A 20,373-nucleotide genomic window follows, 5' to 3' on the forward strand; every position below is an offset into this window, starting at 1 on the left:
AATCCTTTTGAAAAGCAATTTGGCAATACTAATATGCTAAGTCCACTGTGGTTAAGAGCCTGGGATCTGAAGTCGGACAGACCTAAATTTGAAACCACTTGTCACCTGTATGGCCATAGGCAAGTTACTTAATTTTTCTGCACCTTAGTTCTGTCATCTGTAAAATGGGGAATATAACACCAATCTCTCTGGGTTGTTAATAGAATTACATGAGGTAATATATGGAAATTACATTGCAAAGCACCTACACTTAGTAAGCATTAAATATATAGCAGCTGGGCTGGCCAGTTAGCTCAGCTAGTTAGAGCGTGGTGCTGATAACACCAAGGTCAAGGGTTCAGATGCCCTTACCAGCCAGCTGCCAAAAAATAAATAAATAGTAGCTGCTATTATTATTATTATCTTTACTTCAGAAATTGTACTTCTGAAAAGTCATCTGAAATAAATATGGGAAAAAGGTTTATAAACAAAGATATTAAAAGCAGTGTAGATTATAGTAACAATAGAAAGGAAATGTACCCTGAATATCTGCTATTGGGTAGTGATAAACTATTATCCAACCATTAAAGTTGTTAAGTATGAAATAACATGGAAAAAAATGACTATGCATGAATATAAAAATATTTATAAGATTAGTAAGAGAAAAATTAGAAAACAAGGCTATAAGTACTATATGTTCACAATTTCTAAGTGATTTTGTTTAGATTCAAGTTTTTATTCAACAAATATTTAATGAGTGTATTCTCTGTGCCAGGCACTGTGCTTAGTGCTGAGTACCCAGCAGTGAACAAAGCAGAAAAAAATCCCTGCTGTCACGGCACTTAAATTCTAGAGGATGGTGGGACTATAAGTACTTTTAGTATGTATTTTCCCAAAATTTCTTTAATGAGTATGTACTACCCATTTATAATAAAAAATTTGTATATTTTTAAATTTCTACTTTTTCTTCTTTTTTGACCAGTAAGGGGATTGCAACCTTTGGCTCGGTGTCGTCTGCACCATGCCAGTGAGCACAGTGGCCATCCCTATATAGGATCCGAACCCGCAGCCACACCACTATCAGCACTGCACTCTCCCGAGTGAGCAACAAGGCCAGCCCAAATCTCTACTTTTTCTACTACAAAAAAATACCAGTGAAATTCTAATGCCAGAAGTTAGATTGACCATTCTAAGAGTAAGGTAAGTATTTCACTAGCAAAGAAATAAACAGACTATAAAAATGCAAGTTTCATACATTCTCAAAATACGACAAAGTAAAAATCAATTTTATTATTTTAAAATATAAAACAATTTGTATTCAGAGAAGTCTCTCAATTTGTAATCAATGAGTGACACTACAACTTCATTATTCCAGCTATCAGGAGTATCTAGATTGAGTTAAGTAAAAACAATCTGTAAATAAAGAATAATTTCACTTTAAACTCTGCTTTTTATCTACATTTGGATAAACAATGTAATGGGGAGTTCTAGTCCAAAACTAATCAACTTCAAACTTGGTGATTCCAATAATCTCTCTGGTCTTCCTATATTGTATTAGTCTGAGTAAGCCTATTCCTTTAACTGGTTAGTTGGTTTGTTTATTCCCGTACTGAAAATAGTGGAGATGTCTTCCTGGTTCCTAACATTTCTTAACCTGTGTGTGCTAAGGTGATACTGTTACCAAGAGATCAGAATCCTGTATATGTTTGAGCTTCTGAGGTCTCTTAAGTGATTGTATGAAATTCTAGAGGTCACAGAAAGATTCAGCAGTACTAAACTTAGGGCTACTGCAAAAATTTTATTATTGCCCTAATTATTAAAAATTGATAACTATTGTTGGAAGTACAAGCCAGAGCAATCAGAGAAGAGAAGGAAATAAAGGGCATCCAGATTGGAAAAGATGAAGTCAAACTGTCCCTGTTTGCAGATGACATGATCCTATATATCGAACAGCCTAAAGCATCTACAAAAAAACTCTTGGAGGTGATAAATGATTTCAGCACAGTAGCAGGATACAAAATCAACACACAAAAATCAGTAGCATTTCTATTCTCCAATGGTGAACATGCAGAAAGAGAAATCAAGAAAGCCTGCCCATTTACAATAGCCACCAAAAAAATAAAATACTTAGGAATTGAGTTAACCAAGGAGGTGAAAAATCTCTATGAGAACTACAAACCACTGCTTAGAGAAATTAGAGAGGATACAAGAAGATGGAAAGATATCCCATGCTCTTGGATTGGAAGAATCAACATAGTGAAAATGTCCATACTACCCAAAGTGATATACAAATTCAATGCAATCCCCATCAAAATTCCAATGACACTTTTCTCAGAAATGGAAAGAACTATCCAGACATTTATATGAAATAACAAAAGACCATGCATAGCGAAAGCAACACTGAGCAAAAAAAAATAAAGCTGGAGGCATAACACTACCTGACTTTAAACTATACTACAAAGCTATAATAACCAAAACAATATGGTACTGGCATAAAAACAGACACACTGATCAATGGAATAGAATAGAGAATCCAGAAATCAACCCACACACCTACAGCCATCTGATCTTTGACAAAGGCACCAAGCCTATACACTGGGGAAGAGACTGCCTCTTTAGCAAACGGTGCTGGGAGAACTGGATATCAATATGCAGGAGAATGAAACTAGACCCATACCTTTCACCATACACTAAAGTCAACTAAAAATGGATTAAAGAATTAAATATACACCCTGAAACAATAAAACTTCTTAAAGAAAACATAGGAGAGACACTTCAGGAAATAGGACTGGACACAGACTTCATGAATACGACCCCAAAAGCACGGGCAACCAAAGGAAAAATAAACAAATGGGATTATATCAAACTAAAGAGCTTCTGCACAGCAAAAGAAACAATTAACAGAGTTAAAAGACAACTAACAGAGTGGGAGAAAATATTTGCAAAATATACATCTGACAAAGGATTAATATCCAGAATATACAAGGAACTCAAACAACTTTACAAGAAAAAAACAAGCAACCCAATTAAAAAATGGGCCAAAGAGCTAAGTAGGCATTTCTCTAAGGAAGATATACAAATGGCCAACAGACATATGAAAAAATGCTCAACATCACTCAGCATCCGGAAAATGCAAATCAAAACTACACTGGGGGGGTTTCGGTAATGGGCCACAATAATCAACCACATTGTATATCGACAAAATAAAATTAAGAAAAGAAAAAAAAAAAAAAAACTACACTGAGATACCATCTCACCCCAGTTAGGATGGCTAAAATCCAAAAGACTCTGAACTATAAATGCTGGCGAGGCTGCGGATAAAAAGGAACTCTCATATGTTGTTGGTGGGACTGCAAAATGGTGCAGCCTCTATGGAAAATGGTATGGAGGTTCCTCAAACAATTGCAGATAGATCTACCATATGACCCAGCTATCCCACTGCTGGGAATATACCCAGAGGAATGGAAATCATCAAGTCGAAGGTATACCTGTTCCCCAATGTTCATCGCAGCACTCTTTTCAATAGCCAAGAGTTGAAACCAGCCCAAATGTCCATCATTGGATGAGTGGATATGGAAAATGTGGTATATCTACACAATGGAATACTACTCAGCTATAAAAACGAATGAAATACTGCCATTTGCAACAACATGGATGGACCTTGAGAGAATTATATTAAGTGAAACAAGTCAGGCACAGAAAGAGAAATACCACATGTTCTCACTTATTGGTGGGAGCTAAAAGTAAATAAATAAATTCACACGTGCCCACACACAAAAACCGGGGTGGGGGGGGAAGAAGACATAATAACTACAATTCCTTGAAGTTGATACGACAAGCAAACAGAAAGGACATTGTTGGGTGGGAGGGGGGAGAGGGAGGAGGGAGGGAGGTTTCGGTAATGGGCCACAATAATCAACCACATTGTATATCGACAAAATAAAATTAAGAAAAAAAAATTTATAAAAATAAATAAATAAATAAGCAAATAAATAAATAAATAAAAATAAAAATTGATAACTATTTATTGGATAATCAGTAATTATAACATATAATTTTATATAGTACAAATAATCAGCTCTTAAAGATTACTGATGTACTATAGCATGTACACATTAAAAGAATTTAAATTATTTTTATGACTAAACAAAATTGAAATGTTGAGGGCCAGTATGCATAGAGAGATTTTTGCCTCACCTAATGCAAGTATTAGTAGTAGTAGTAGTAATAATAATAATAATAATAATAATAACTACAATTATAGGTAACATGTTTCACACACTAACTATGTACCAGGTATGGTGCTAAATGCTTTATGTCATGAGATTCACAAAACAACACGATGAGGCAGATATTATTATATCTCTTTTATTTTTTATTTTTTGGTCTTTTTCGTGACCAGCACTCAGCCAGTGAGTGCACTGGCCATTCCTATATAGGATCCGAACCCACGGCGGGAGCGTCGCCGCGCTCCCAGCGCTGCACTCTCCCGAGTGCGCCCGCAGCACTCTCCCAAGTGCGCCACGGGCTCGGCCCTATTATATCTCTTTTAAAAATGAATAAACTGAAGCACAGAAGAGTTAAGTAACTTGCCCAATGATCTACAGATACATATCAGTATGTTTATTTTGTGCTGTGCACATTCTAGTCCCTTGAGAATTATGAAAAACAAACAGCAATGTTTATACAAGTAATCAATAGGTAATCTTTCTTCATTGTGGTAAACAACTTCAGAAGGGTTCAGCAGCTGCAATTCTCTGCTGGACTAAAAGAAAACTGATTACTTTCACTCAGTTCTTTTTTTTTTTTATAACCACCTTATAAATTTGCTATGATTTCCTCTTTCTCCCTTTCTGGCTGACAATCTTCCCCTTTTCATATGTGATCAGTTTCCTTCTCAGCCACCATAAGATTATACCTATTCTTAGCATACTTCAAAAGATCTTACATTCAACAAACTGGTGGTAATATTTCAAAATTCTGTGCTCTTCACACAGAGAGATGATACCTTCGAGGAGTTCTTCATTAGCTGTTTCACCTTTCAAGAGGATTTTCATCTTTAAGAAAAGCCCAGCGGGACTTAAATGTTCCTATTTTAAACAAAGAGATCATAATATTAAAACTGTGGAATGTAGAAGACAATTTTCAAGTAATTGCCTATTTTATTCAACCACCACAGGACAACTCAATCAAAGGAAATCAAAATTTTAAAGATATCATAACATCAGGTCTATCCCTGAGGATATTTTCTGATATTTTATTCAATCTAAATGAAATACAAGGAAAAGAACTTGTAAACATCTACATTGAATGACAAACATGTAATGGTCTGATCAATACTCAAACTGAATATGAAGCCATATTCTTGATAAGCAAAATCCCAAACATCAGTTGGATTTCTTTTCTTTTGAGATTTTATTAACAACAAAGGTCCTTTTCAAACAATGGTAGAACAAAATAGAAAATGTATTGATTTTTATATAGGATATGTCTATCATGTCTACCATTAACAACGATGTACTCTGAATGATGTTTCCAAGTCATTGTTAGCTGGCCCTAATATATCTGTGACCTCTTGCCTGGGTTTCACTTTTGCCTGACAAGGTACAACTTTAAACAGCTGGGTAAGATTAAAAGTGCAATCTAGGCCCATAGAACAGAATTTTTCTCTATACAAAGCCAATTAGTCTCTACATGAACATTATACTCATAATTCCATACAATGGAAATCAGTACAGGTATTCATGTGTGAGATGCCTTAAAACTGGAAAGTTAGGGAAATTAAGCACTAGTATTAAAAGGGTTTGCAAATATAGATGACACCAATACAAAGAATAAACTAAGGTTGCCAATTTTAATTTATTACATGACCATTTTTCCTACAGGCATGTTGAACTATGCATTAGGTTCAATTCCCTTTTACCTTCAGATATGTATAGGTCTTCCAGATCTCTCCACTCTGCTGTACTCACACCAAGTTAACGTTCTGTTCTTCTCTTTATTTAATTACTAAACAACTCCAGAGAATGAACACTTTTGCTTCCATTGTATCATCGTTTCTTTGCTTCATAAACATTTGCACTATATTTGCCCATCCTTAGTGTCTCTTGGAACTACACTTTCAGAGGTTATGAATGATTGCCTGTTAAATCCATCAGCTTTCTCCCTACCACCAATATTCTTGTCTTTGTAACCTTTCTCACTATTGTTTCTCACTTTTCTTGCTTCGATTTTTGTTTACTTTCTACCAAATAATTTATTAAGAAACAGGCTCCAGGTACAACAAAAATATAAGGTAAGTATTGTGAATTCTGTTTTTCAGATGAGGAACCTGAGTGAGGCCCAGATGGAGTTAAGTAACTTACCCATGGTCAGACAGTTGGTAAGAGATACAGCTGAAATTTGTTTTTTGGTTTTTTTTTTTAAAGTAACATAAAACTATTTATTGACCAGTATTTACAATAAACAATATACAGTTGGGTAACATTCTGATTACTATAGAGTTATTGCTTTCCTGGCTTCTGCTGAACCAGTAACCAAAATACTGAAAGATTTGAGCCTACATGTAAGGAATGAGTAGGGATAAACAAAAACCATGCAGGCTGATAGTTTGGTTTACAAGTTTACCCATTTACGCCAACAGGTCCTAAACTGACAACATCTCTAACCATGTGCTATGTTTTCATGAGCCGAATCTTAGACATTCCATAAATCATGAACTTTTAGTCAATATAACACAGGGATTTCAACTCTTTGTAAAGGAATGGCTCGCTAGAGGAATCTTTAAATGTCCTTTTAACTGAATCTTGCTTAACTGATTAAAACATCAGGATTTGTCCAGTTTCCTCATCGGGGTAGGTTGTTGGTAGTGATGAATTCTGCAAACAAATGGTTGCACTTATACGACTATAGATGTAGATATGGATTCTGATATGGCTCTGCTTTTAAATTATCCAATTACAGAATCATCTATTTAATTTGAAAGTTTATGGCTTCAGAAAAAAATTCAACTCAAAGTGATTTATTTCTTAGGTTGTTTAGAATGATGGCATCTCAGAAACATGAGCTTACCCCATGGTTTTTGCTTTGGTGAATGTTTAAAAGCAAATAAACAAAAGAAGCCATTTACATATATATTTTATATATATACACACACAAAAACAAACAAACCCAGAATGGTCCTTAGGCATATGAATTAAACACAAGTTCTGATTGAGTAATGACTGTGGAAATTTCCCCCAACATTTAGAATAGGTGTTTTCTAATGCAGAGGAAATAATATACCATGGTATCTAATGTTCTTTTCTGATAAAGGAGGCAACTACAGAAAGCTTTTATTTATTTGTTCAAAATAACCAGTGCTATTGATGCAAAAGAACTCAACAGCTCCCCCAATAACTACTTTCAAAACAAACATATCAAACTTGATTTTCATTAGAATGTAGTTATTTCTTCACACTAGTAAATCAAAAACTAAGACCCATATTTTATATATGTATCATAAATACATAAAAAGCAATGCAAACAATTATTGAGCTTCATCTTCTGGAAAAGAACGCCAAGTTAGTCGCTTCATAAAAAGCAATTACAATATGAGGACACTTCATATTTGCCTCTTTTGCCAGCACCAAGTCTGCCTCAAATGAATCTTTCCACTTCATGAGAAACATCAATTCTCCACTGCTGTCTGTGGCACCAATTATTGTTTCAGGATCAAGGCTGATTTGCTGTAATCCAATTCACTGTCAGATAAAGATTTTCTTTTTGTATCATCTTTTTCTTTATCAGCTTTTTGAGAATTAAGAAATGCTTCAGTTAACTCTGGACAACCTAAATTTTCTTCAGGTTCCCAAATATTGTCATCATCTGTAAATCCCTTCCACTTGAGGAAACACTCCACCTTCCCATTCACTACATGTTGGTCCAGTACTTTTTCCACCACAAATTCTTCAGGCTCTGCCTCTTCAACTTTTTTACTTTTTCCATTCTGTTTCTTTCCCATTTTTTGCAATGTAGTTTTATTGGAGGCCATTTTTAATTGGAGACTTGAAGAGCTATTGTTCACTGCCTCTGAGCTGCTCCGGGTCGCGGGTCTGCAGCAGACCCGCATCTTCAGCTCTGCGCATCTCTAGGTTGAGCCACATCTGACAGCTGAAAGTTGAATTAAGATCTCTCTGACTCTAAAAGTCATAATCTTTCTACTATAATATGCTGCCTCCCTTGAAGCTCTGTCTATCCTGGACCTGCATATTACTACACTGTCTGGGTCTCCTGCAAGCTGTAAAGATAATGTATCCATTTTTTTTAGTGTGGAGTATATCATATACATACACATGTACACATGAGTATATAAAACATATATGTATACTTTATGGAATAATAATAAAACAAACACTCATGTACTTACCACCCAGGTTTACCTACCACCCAGGTTAAGAAACAGAACATTACCACCACATTAGAAGCTAGAAGCCTCCAGTGTAGCCTTGCCTATTTGCATCCTCCTCACTTCTCCACAGAGATAAACACCATCCTGAATTGTGTGCAGTAATTCCCTTGCTTTTCTTTATAGATACACAATATATTGTCGCTATGGGCTGAATTTCCACCCCCACAATTCATATGTTGAAACCTTAATCGCCAGTGTGATGGTATTTGGAGGTGGGGCCTTTAAGAGGTAATCATTTCATAAGGGTGGAGCCCCCTTGAATAGGATTAATGCCCTTAAAAGAAGAGACATAACAGAGATGATCTCTCTGTCTATGCCAAGTGAGGATACAGCAAGAGAGTAGCCACTGACAAAGAAGAGGCCCCTCACTAGAAACCCAGTAGGATGGTATCTTGATCTTAGACTTCCCAGCCCTAGAACGGTGAGAAATAAATTTCTGTTGTTTAAGCCACCCAGTTTATAACATTTTGTGATAGCAGCCCAAGCTGACTAATATAATTATTTAGTTTTGCCTACATTTGAACTTCACTTAAACAGAATCATAATGTATATAAGTTCTTCTGTGACTTGCCTTTCATTTAAATCATGTTTTTCAGATTCAGCCATGTTGATACATAAAACAATTTATTTGTTTTCATTACTACATAGTATGGTTCTCAAAGGGTGGTCCCTGCATCAGCATCATTTGGGAACTTGTTAGAAATGCAAGCCCCATCCCAAACCTACTGAATCAGAAACTCTGGGACCATTGCCCAGCAAACTCTGTGTGTGTGTGTAGGAATATGGGTAAAATCATTATTATTGATTTGCCTTATAAAAAGTTTCCATTTCAACATGAATTCTAGTACTTGCTTACTAAGATAATAAATGAGAAAACTATTTTAACAGGCATTCTAGGTAATACTTACGCATGCTAGAGTTTGAGAATGACCCCTATAGAGTATTCCATTGCATGAATACATCACAATTTATTTTCCCATTATACTTTGGACATTTGAGTTGCTTCCAACCTAATTGCTATTGTGAGAAATCCTGACATTAGCATTCCATACACCTCTAGTAGTATACAAATGCTAGAGCTTTTCCAAAGTGTATACCTAGGACTGAAGTTGCTAGGTGGTTGGGTATGATCAAGTTCAACTTTATCAAGTAATGTCAAACTGTTATCGAAAGTGATTGTGCAATTCTCAAAAAACTAGGAACTAAAGGAGCTTCCTCAACCTGATAAAGGGTATCTACGAAAAACCCCCAGCTAATGCCATACTTAATGGTGAAATACTGAAAGTTCTCCCCGTAAAATCAGGAACAAGTAAAGGATGTCTGCTCTTGCCACTTCTATTCAACATTATAATGGATATTCTTACCAGGGTAATTAGGAAAGAAAAAGAGATAAAAGGCATCCAGATTGGAAAGGAAGAAGTAAAACTATTTCTATTTGCAGATAGAAAATCCTAAGGATTCACTAAAACCTATTAATAAAGCTAAAAAAAAAAAAAAAGTGCAGCAAGGTTGCAGGATGTAACACTAATATTTTAAAAATCAATTATATTTCTACGTATTAGCAGTGAACAATACAAAAGTGAAGTTAAGAAAATAATTCAATTTACAAAAGCATCAAAAAGAATAAAATACATAGCAATAAATTTAACAAAAGAAGGGTAAAACTTGTATACTGAAAATTACAAAACATTGTTGGAAAAAATTAAGGAATACCTAAATAAACATTCTTGGATTTGAAGACTTAATATTGTTAAGATGGCAATAATCCCCAAATTAATCTACAGATTCAAGAGAATCCCTATCAAAACTCAGCTAGCTTTTCTGCAAAAACCAACAAGCTGATCCCAAAATATGAAAATGCAAGACATCCAGAAGAGTCAAAACAACCCTGAAAAAGAATAAAGTTAGAGGGTGTGGTTTCTTGTTGTGCTTTTTGATTTGCATTCCCTGATTCCTAAGAACGTTGAGCATCTTTTCATATGCTTATTGACCACTGGTATATATTCTTTGGAAAAATGTCTATTCAGATCCTTAGCCCATTTTCAATTAAGGTGTTTGTCTTCTTCTTACTATTATTTTATTATTATTATTTTGGCAGCTGGCCAGTATGAGGAAACAAACGCTTCACCTTGGTGTTACAAGGCTGCACTCTAACCAACTGAGCTAACCAGCTAGCCCTGTATTCTTATTACTGAATAGTTAAGAGTTCTTTATATATTTTGGGGGGGGGGGGGGTGTTTTGTTTGTTTTTTGCTTTTTTCATTTCTTCTTTTTTTTTTTTTTTTTTTTTTGAGTTCTTTATATACTCCAGATAATAGACACTTATCAGATATATGACTTGCAAATAACTTTCTCCCATTGTGTTTGGAAGATCCCATGAATTGGTACTTTTACTTTTTTGATGGTTTCCTTTGAGGCAAAACTTTTTAATTTTAATAAAGCCCAATTTTATATTTCTTTTTTGCTTGAGCTTTTAGTGTCATATCTAAGCACCCAAGACTTTTTATATTTCATTATACAAAAAAAAGTTCAAAAATAACTTTGTGGAACAAATTTTAATTTCCCCCTTTATTTATTTATTTATGTTTTTTTTCTGGTCGTTAGTATTTTTATTGTCATTCTGTAAAGACAACCGAGTACAGGTCTAAGGAGCTCCTCATTGTGAAAATCAATGTCCAGTAGGCTGCTCGCCCATAAAGTAGCAGCTAGAGTCTATAACTGTCCTCGTCATCCTCTTTTTCTGCATTTTTGCTTTTAATTTGCTTGAGTTCTTCTCTGAAATTATAAGCAAAGAGGTGTGGGTCTTCATCACACATTTTTCTGTATACATCACAGAGGCTCTTAAATTATGCAATTGAGAGCTGACAGGGCCGAAAAGTAGGGTCTATATCTGCCAAGTGTAACAGCCTTCCAGCGCTTTCTAAGTGCTGTGCTGTAGGGTATAACATTCTCTGGTTTGGGGATAAAAGCTTGGCCTGGAATTGTAAAGATGTACTGAACATTAGAGCCACTGGGCGGAGGGCCGGCCTGTGGCTCACTTGGGAGAGTGTGGTGCTGATAACACCAAGGCCACGGGTTCAGATCCCTATATAGGGATGGCCAGTTGGCTCACTTGGGAGAGCGTGGTGCTGACAACACCAAGTCAAGAGTTAAGATGCCCTTACCGGTCATGAAAGAAAGAAAGAAAGAAAAGAAAAGAAAAGGGAGGGAGGGAGGGAGGGAAGGAAGGAAGGAAGGGAGGGAGGGAGGGCGGGAGGGAGGGAGAGAGGGAAGGAAGGAAGGGAGGGAGGGAGGGAGGGAGGGAAGGAAGGAAGGAAGGAAGGAAGGAAGGAAGGAAGGAAGGAAGGAAGGAAGGAAGGAAGGAAGGTAGGAAGGAAGGAAAGGAAAGGAAAGGAAGGGAAGGAAGGAAGAAAGGAAGGAAGGAAGGAAGGAAGGAAGGAAGGGGAAGGAGGGGAGGGAGGGAGGAACGAAGGAAGAAAGAAAGAAAAAAGAAAAAAAGAAAGAAAGAAAGGTACTGGACGGTAATGGAAAGGCGACTACACTGTTTGCTTCCGGTATTGGCTGAGTCTCTCTGCCACTTCCTTTTGAAAAGTGAAAGTCACCTGAGTTCTGCCATAAACAAAAGGTCCATCTCATCTTCCCACTGTCTTTTTAGACTTCCTGGAAAAGCCCTTTCTACCTTGAATGTCAATGCATCTCCATGGAGAATTCTCAGTTTCCCAGGTGCTATAATCCAGGAATAAATCGAGTGTCCTTTTCAACTACCAAAAGTTCAGCAACACTGGCATTGAGAATAGATCTTGTGATTCCTCCTGGTCCAGGGCCCACTTCATAAACATAAGCATTTGTCAGACTGCCAGCTTTCCTTACAATTTTATCTGTCAGCCTCAAGTCCCGGAGAAAATTCTGGAATAGCTGCTTCACTGATTTTAGTTTTAACTACTTAATGATTTCTCGAATCATGGGCAATGGTGGGAGATGGAAGGCACTGAGCTTCCCCAACACAGCCATGAGCCCTAGCGGATGCCCTCCATCCTTTAATTTCTTCTCTTTAAAAAAATTTTTTAAATCTAATATCAGATCTCCAGCTATATGTGCTACTAATTACAGCTAAGAACTCTGAACAAATATAAAAAGCAACAACCTGAGAACTGTTAAAAGTAAACAAAAGAAGGAAAGATTGTGGTGAGGCATCAAAACTTGGAGAGGTGAACCATATAGAGCTGGTGAGTTTCCTGAGTTTTTTTCCTTTTATCTAACAGCATAGGAAGTTTATTTTTTTCTTAGCCCATTCGATAAAGGTTTGTCAATTTTATTCATATTTTCAAAGAACCAACTTTGGTTTCACTGATTTTCTCTACTGTTCTTCTATTCTCTATTTCATTTATTTCTGTTCTACTCTTTATTATTTCCTTCTCTCTGCTAGCTTTGGGTTTAGTTCTTTTACTTGTTTCTTAATTTGTAAAGTTAGGTTGATTTGAGATCTTTCTTTTTTTTAAAAGTGTTTATAGCTATAAATTTCCCCCTTACCTAACACCATATATAAAAAATTAACTCAAAATGGATCAAAGACTTAACTATAAGGCCTAAAACTAAAACTCTTAAAAGAAAAATGGGGGAAAGCTTCATGATATTGCATTCAGCAATGATTTCTTGGATATGACACCAAAGGCACAGGTAACAAAGGAAAAAATGAACTGGCGGTGGGCTTGTCATAAATGGCTTTTATTGTGTTGAGATATTTTCCTTCTATACCTAATTTGTTGAGTCTTTATCATGAAGTTATGTTGAATTTTGTCAAATGCTTTTTCAGCATCTATTGAGATAATCATATGGTGTTTGTCCTTGAGTTTGTTGATGTGGTGTATCACATTTATTGACTTTCATATGGTGAACCATCCTTGCATCCCTGGGATGAATCCTACTTGACCATAGCGTATAATTTTTTTAATGTGTTGCTGTATTCTGTTTGCTAATATTTTGTTGAGGATACTTGCATCTATGTTCATCAAGGATACTGGCCCGTAATTTTCTTTTTTGTTGTGTCTTTATCTGGTTTTGGTACCAGAGTTATGTTAGCCTCATAGAATGAATTTGGGAGAGTAGCTTCTGTTTCAATGGTTTGGAATAGTTTGAAGAGAATCGGTATTAACTCCTCTTTAAAAGTTTGATAGAATTCAGCTGTAAAGCCATCTGGACCCGGACTTTTCTTTGTTGGAAGATTGCTAATTACTGCTTCATTCTCCTTGCTTGTTATAGGTCTGATCAGGTTTTCTATCTCTTCTTGGTTCAGTCTTGGTAGTTTGTATGTGTCTAGAAACTTATCCATATCTTCCAGATTTTCATATTTGTTGTCATACAGTTGTTTATAATAGTCTCTAACGATTCTTTGTATTTCTGTGGTATCAGTTGTAATGTCTCCCTTTTCATTTTTTGGTTAGCTTTAATAAGTTGTGTTTTTCTGAAAATTTTTCCATTTAATAAAATGTTTGGATACATTGACATTAAGTTGTTCACAACCTCATTATTTTGTAATGCCCATAGTCTCTGCACACATAGCTCCTTTTTCATCTTTGATATTGCTAAATTGTGACATTTATTTGTTTGTTTGTTTGTTATTGTTGAAACAGAATTGATTGTACAAATCTGTGTGTAATATGTGATACTCAAATCAGGATAATTAGTATATCTAACATTATACAATGTAGTTGTTTTTCGTGGACCTTAGCCAATTCCTCCCTAACACCTGCACTCCCATGTTTATCATGGCTCTATTTACAATAGCTAAGAGTTGAAACCAACCTAAATGTCCATCGATCAATGACTAGATAAGGAAAGTGTGGTATATCTATATATACCATGGAATACTACTCTGCAATAAAAAAGAATGAAATACTCCCATTTACAACAACATGGACGAACCTTGAGAAACTTATGTTGAGTGAAATAAGCAAAAGACAGAGGGATAAATACTGCATGAGCTCACTCATATGTGGGAGCAAGAGAGAAAGGAAGGAAGGAAAGAAAGACCACAGTAGTGCGGTGGTCTTACAGAGGGAAGGAACATTCCTAGGGCTGCAAAGAGGAGTGGGGGGGATTGGGGGAGGGGGAAAGTGGTTGGGGGACAATTGGGTGGGGACACAGGGTACAAAAGCAATTTCTGGTAATTTGTATCTCATGAATATTCATGATAATTAAAAAATTAAAAATTTATTCCTTGTCATTTTAGAGTATTTGTGGCAAATTTTAAATGGGATCTTTTGCCATTGACCTTTCAAATTGGTTACTGTTGGTTTATAGGATAATAAATGATATGGTTGATAATTTACTGAGCACCTTATTGTTTTTCAGTTGATTAATATTTTCTAAAAATAAAATGATAATCTGAAAAAAAAAAACAGATAAATTGGACTTCATGAAAATTTTTTAAATTTGTGCACGCATCAAAAGACAATATTCAACAGAGTAAAAAGGCAACCCACAGAATGAGAGAAAATATTTGCAAATCATTATTCTGATGAGGGATTAATATCCAGAATATATGAATATATAGAGAATTCCTAAAATTCAACAATTAAAAACAACCTGATTTAAAAGTTGGCAAAGGACTTAAATAGAAATTTCTCCAAGGAAGATACACAAATGGCCAATAAGCACATAAAAAGATGGTCAACATCACTAATCATTAAGGAAATGCAAATCAGAACTACAATGAGATACCACCTCATACCCATTAGGATGGTTAATATCAAAAAACAAAAGAAAAGCATGGAATCAAAGAGATATTTGTATAGTCATAGCAGCATTATCTACAATAGCTAAAGCAAACCAAGTGTCCATCAGTGAATGAATGGATAAGCAAAATAGTGTGCATACGTATAATAATTAATATGTATATACATATATATATATATATATATATATATACACAGAATATTTTCAGCCTTAAAAAGGAAGGAAATTCTCACGTTACAACACGAATAAAACTTGAGGACTTTGTGTTAAGTGAAATAAACCACCCACAAAAGACTATATGTATGATTCCACTTCTAAGAAGTACTTAGAGTAATCAAAATGATAGAGACAGAAAGTTGAATGGTGGTTGCCAGGGGATAGGGCGAGGGAGAGTGGGAAGTTATTATTTAATGGGTAGAGAGTTTCAGTTTTACAATATGAAGAGTTCTGGACATGGATTATTGTGATAGTTGCACAACATTATAAATGTATTTAATACCACTGAACTGCACACTTAAAAAGAGTTAAGATGGTTAATTTTATGTTATGTGTATTTTACCACAATTTTTTTAAATTGGGGAAAAAAAACTACTGAAAAAAGAAATATCCAGACCCAAATGGCTTGACTAGAGAATTCTACCAAACTTTTAAGGAAGAATTAACACTAATTCTATGGAAGACTTCCCAACTTATAACTACCTTATTACTCTGAAACCAAAACCAGACAAAAACAATACACAAAAAGAAAACTACAGACTAATATCCCTCATAAACACAGATGCAAAGATCCTTAACAAAATATTAGCAAACAGAATTTAACAACATATAGAAAGAATTATACACCATGACCAAGTGGAGTTTATTTCAAGGATGTAATGATACCTCAATATTTTATAATCAATCATGTAATCCACCATATTAACAGGCTAAAGAAGAAAAATCACATGATTATATCACTTGATGCAGAAAAAAGCAGTTGACAAGATCGATCACACTTTCATGATACAAATTCTTAACAAGTTAAGAATAGAGGAAGAATGTCAACCCAAGAAAGAACATCTCCAAAAATCTACAGTTAACATCATACTTAGTGGTGAAAGACTGAAATCTTTCCCCTTATTATGAGAAACAAGGCAAGGATACCCACTCTTAGTCAAAATGGTACAGGAAGTCCTAGTCAGCACATTATGGCAATAAAAATAAATAAAAAGCATACAAATCAGAAAGGAAGTAATAAGATGCCCTTATTTGTAGATGGCACTATCTTCTACATCAAAAATACTAAAGCATCTACAAATAAAAATTCATAGATCTAATAAATGAGTTCAGCAAAGTGACAGGATACAAGATGAACATATAGAATCAATTGTATATCGATATACTAGTGATGAACACATGAAAACTGAAATTTAAATTTTAGTACCATTTATAATCACTAAAAAATCATTTAGGGATAAATATAACAAAATATATATAGGACTCATCTGCTCAATCAAAGAAGCTGTAAATAAATAAAGAGGCATATCAAATTCATGGATTGGAGCTACAACACAGTAAAGGTATCAACTCTCCAGAAAATGATATACAGGTTTAACACAAGTCTTATGAAAATCCCAGTAAGATTTTTTTTTTCTTTATTTGGCAGCTGACTGGTATGGGGATCCAAATCCTTGACCTTGGTGTTATCAACACCATGCTCTAACCAACTCAGCTAACCACCCAGCAAGATTTTTTTTATTAAAACATAGACAAGATTTTCTAAAAATTTATATATGAAGGCAAAGGAACTACAATAGCTAAACGATTTTGATAAAGAAAAATAAAGTGAGAGTAATTGCTCTACACAATTTCAAAATTTATTACTTAGCTATAGCAATCAAGACAGCGTGGTACTGGAAAAGGAATAGACACACAGATCAATGAAACAGAAACCAAGAAGCAGACCAACACAAACGTGGCCAAATGATTTTTTACAAAGATGCAAAAGCAATTCAATGGTGGAAGGACAGTCTTTTCAACAAATGGTGCTGGAGCAATTGAATATTCATAGGCAAAAAAGTAAACCTCAACCTAAACCTCACATCTTACATAAAAATTTTAAAAGACTTAAATATAAAACTTGAAAAAGAAAACAGGAAAATATCTTCAGGACCTAGAGCTTGATAAAAGACTTCTTAGATATGTTACCAAAAGCATGATGAAAAAAGTATGAAAAAAAGTAAAAAAAAAATTAATGAATTGGACTTCATCAAAAGACCTGCTAAGAATATGAAAAGACAGTTAACAGACTTTGAGATAATATTTGCAAACCACATATGTGACAAAGAACTTGTATCTATAATATACAAAGAACTCTCAAACTCAACAGTAAAAAGTTTAATAATCCAGTTATAAAATGGACAAGAGACATTTCACTGAAGATAATATAGAAATAGCAACAAGCACCTGAAAAGATGTTCAAAATCATTAGCTATTAGGAAAGTATGAATTAAACCACAATGAGTGTTACTCCACAGATATGTACAATCAATTATGTTTCAATAAAAAAATGAAATATTACTACATACATATTAGAACAGCAAAGATTTTTTTAAAACAGTGACAATACCAAATGTAAGCAAGAATGCAGAGAAACTGGAACTCACATGCATTCTTAGCGGCAATGCAAAACGGTAAAGTTTCCCTGGAAAATAGTTTTGCAGTTTCTTAACTAAACAGCCGAACAACTGTGCACCTGGCATTTATCCCAGGGAAATGAAAACTTATGTCCACAGAAAAACTTGTAAACAAATATTCATAGATAAAGGGATACCTGCATTCCCATGTTCACCGCAGCTCTATTTACAATAGCCAAGATAAGGAACCAAACTGGTCCATTGATGGATGACTGGATAAGGAAAATGTGATATATATACACTTATGGAATACTACTCAGTCATAAAAAAAAATGAAATTCTGCCATTCACAGCAACATGGATGAGCTTGGAAAAAATTATGTTAAGTGAAATAAGCCAAGTACAGAGGAACAAATACTGTATGTCCTTGCTCATAAGTAGGAGCTAAGAGAGAAAGGAAGGAAAAAAGGACCAGAGTGGTGCATTGGACTTGCAGAGGGATAGAGCATACTTAGGGTTGCCGGGATTGGAGGGGAGGTGGGAGAGGGAGGTCGGCGAGTAACTGGATGGGGGACACAGGGAATAATTGCAATTTGTGGTAAGGGGCATGTCAATAGTATTGATCTGATCATCACATCTTGGGCAAAGGTGGTGACGGTCAGTTTTATACAACAGTAATATGCATAATCAATAAAAAAAAAAAAACTTGGATGGAGCACAGGGCATTATGCTAAGTGAAAACAGCCAATCTCAAAAGGTCATATAATGCATGACTTCATTTATATAACACTCTTGGAATGAAAAAATTAAAGAGATGGAGAATAGCATAGTGGCTGTTAGGGTATCTAAGCCCTATTCTATTAGTGGTGGGAAGGAGTAGATATAGGGTTGAATATAAAGAGGTAGCATGAGAGAGATCTTTGGGGAGATGAAATAGTTCTATACCTTGATTGCAGCAGTAGTTATATGAATCTACACATAAGAAAAAATGGCAAAGAACTACACTGATACATTGCACCAACATCAATTTGCTATTTCTGATATAGTTATGTAGCAGGTAACCATTACAGGAAACATGGTGAAAGGTATATAGGACCTCTTTGTACTACTGTTTGGAGGTGGGGGTATTGAATTTTTCTGAATCCTAACCATTATTGCTTTTATTTTATTTGCTTTTTTTCTTGTTACTATTTTTGTAATTTCCTATAAATCTATAATTATTTCAAAATAAAAAGTTGTTTTTACTTTTTATTTATCTATGTATTTATTTGGTAGCTGGCCAGTATGGGGATCCTAACCCTTGAACTTGGTGTTATCAGCACTAAAAATTTTTTAAAAGAATGTAAAATAAAGACATTTTCAAATATATAAATGTTAAAATAACTCAATACCCATAGACCAGCATTAGAAGAAATGTTAAAAGATGTCTATGATGGTTAATTTTATGTGTCAACTTGACTGGGCCACAGGGTGCCCAAATATTTGTACAAATATTATTCTAGGTGTTTCTGTGGGGGTGTCTCTGGATGAGATTAACATTTAAATGAGTAGACTGACCTAAGTAGATTGTTCTCTATACTGTGGGTGGGCCTCATCCAATTAGTTGAACACCTGAATAGAAAAAAAGGGCTGACCCTCCACAGAGTAAGAGAGAACACTTACTGACTGACTGATGGCCTTTGAACTAGGACATCAGCTTTTTCCTGCCTTCAGGAAACTAAAACATCTGCTCTTCCTGGGTCTCAAGCCTGCCAGACTTTGGAGTGGAACTAAACAACTGGCTCTCCTGGGTCTCCAGCTTGCTGACTGGGCCCTGCAGATTTGGAGTCTAGCCAGTCATCATAATAATGTCAGTCAATTCCTTATAACAAACCTCTTTATATATATATGTGTGTATATATGTATGTATATGTATTATGTATTATGTGTGTATGCATATACATTTTTTTATACACACACTCATATATATACACACACATCCTATTGGTTCTAATTCTCTGGAATAATACAATATCCTTCAAGCAGAAGCAATACAACACAAGATACAACTCTGTATGTACACAAGAGACTAAAGAGCACCTGAAATGTTAACTATATGTGTGAATATATAAAATTTTTCCCTTATACTCTTAAAAAAGAAAATTGACTAAATAAAATAAGACAGTACTGTGGGTTTTATAACATGTATAAGAGTAAAATGCATGACAACGATAGCATACAGGTGAGCCGGGAGAAATGGAAGTGTACTTTAGATAGGAGGAATAAGTTCAAGAGATCTATTGTACAAGATGGTGATTATAGTTAACAATATATTGTAATCTTGAAAAATACTAAGAGAGTGGATGTAAAGTGTTCTAGCCACAAAAATAATAACTATGTAAGCTAATGCACATGTTAGCTAGATTTAGTCATTCCAATGTATACATACTTTAAAACAATATGTTGTACATGGTAAATATATACAATTCATCTTAAAAAAAATGAAAGTTTATTATTATGACATATGAAGGTAGATCAAGATAAGATACACAATATAAATCCTAAAGACACCACTAAAATAACAAAACAGAAGTTATAACTAATAAGCCAACAAAA

The 20,373-nt window shown here is 34.9% G+C and overlaps 1 protein-coding gene and 2 pseudogenes across 1 annotated transcript in view; all 3 read right to left on the bottom strand.

The window, feature by feature from the left end:
- Positions 1-20,373, bottom strand: part of TEX11 (testis expressed 11) — a 323,127-nt gene that overhangs the window by 208,435 nt on the left and 94,319 nt on the right. Inside the window, exon 11 of the mRNA XM_063084664.1 lies at positions 4,988-5,069. Within this exon, the coding sequence (XP_062940734.1) occupies positions 4,988-5,069 (82 nt within the window). The remainder of the gene's footprint in view (positions 1-4,987; positions 5,070-20,373) is intronic.
- Positions 7,508-8,011, bottom strand: LOC134367181 (chromobox protein homolog 3-like; annotated as a pseudogene).
- Positions 11,134-12,439, bottom strand: LOC134366586 (dimethyladenosine transferase 1, mitochondrial-like; annotated as a pseudogene).

This window comes from Cynocephalus volans, chromosome X (genome assembly GCF_027409185.1).
Source record: "Cynocephalus volans isolate mCynVol1 chromosome X, mCynVol1.pri, whole genome shotgun sequence".
In the NCBI taxonomy this organism is placed as follows: domain Eukaryota; kingdom Metazoa; phylum Chordata; class Mammalia; order Dermoptera; family Cynocephalidae; genus Cynocephalus; species Cynocephalus volans.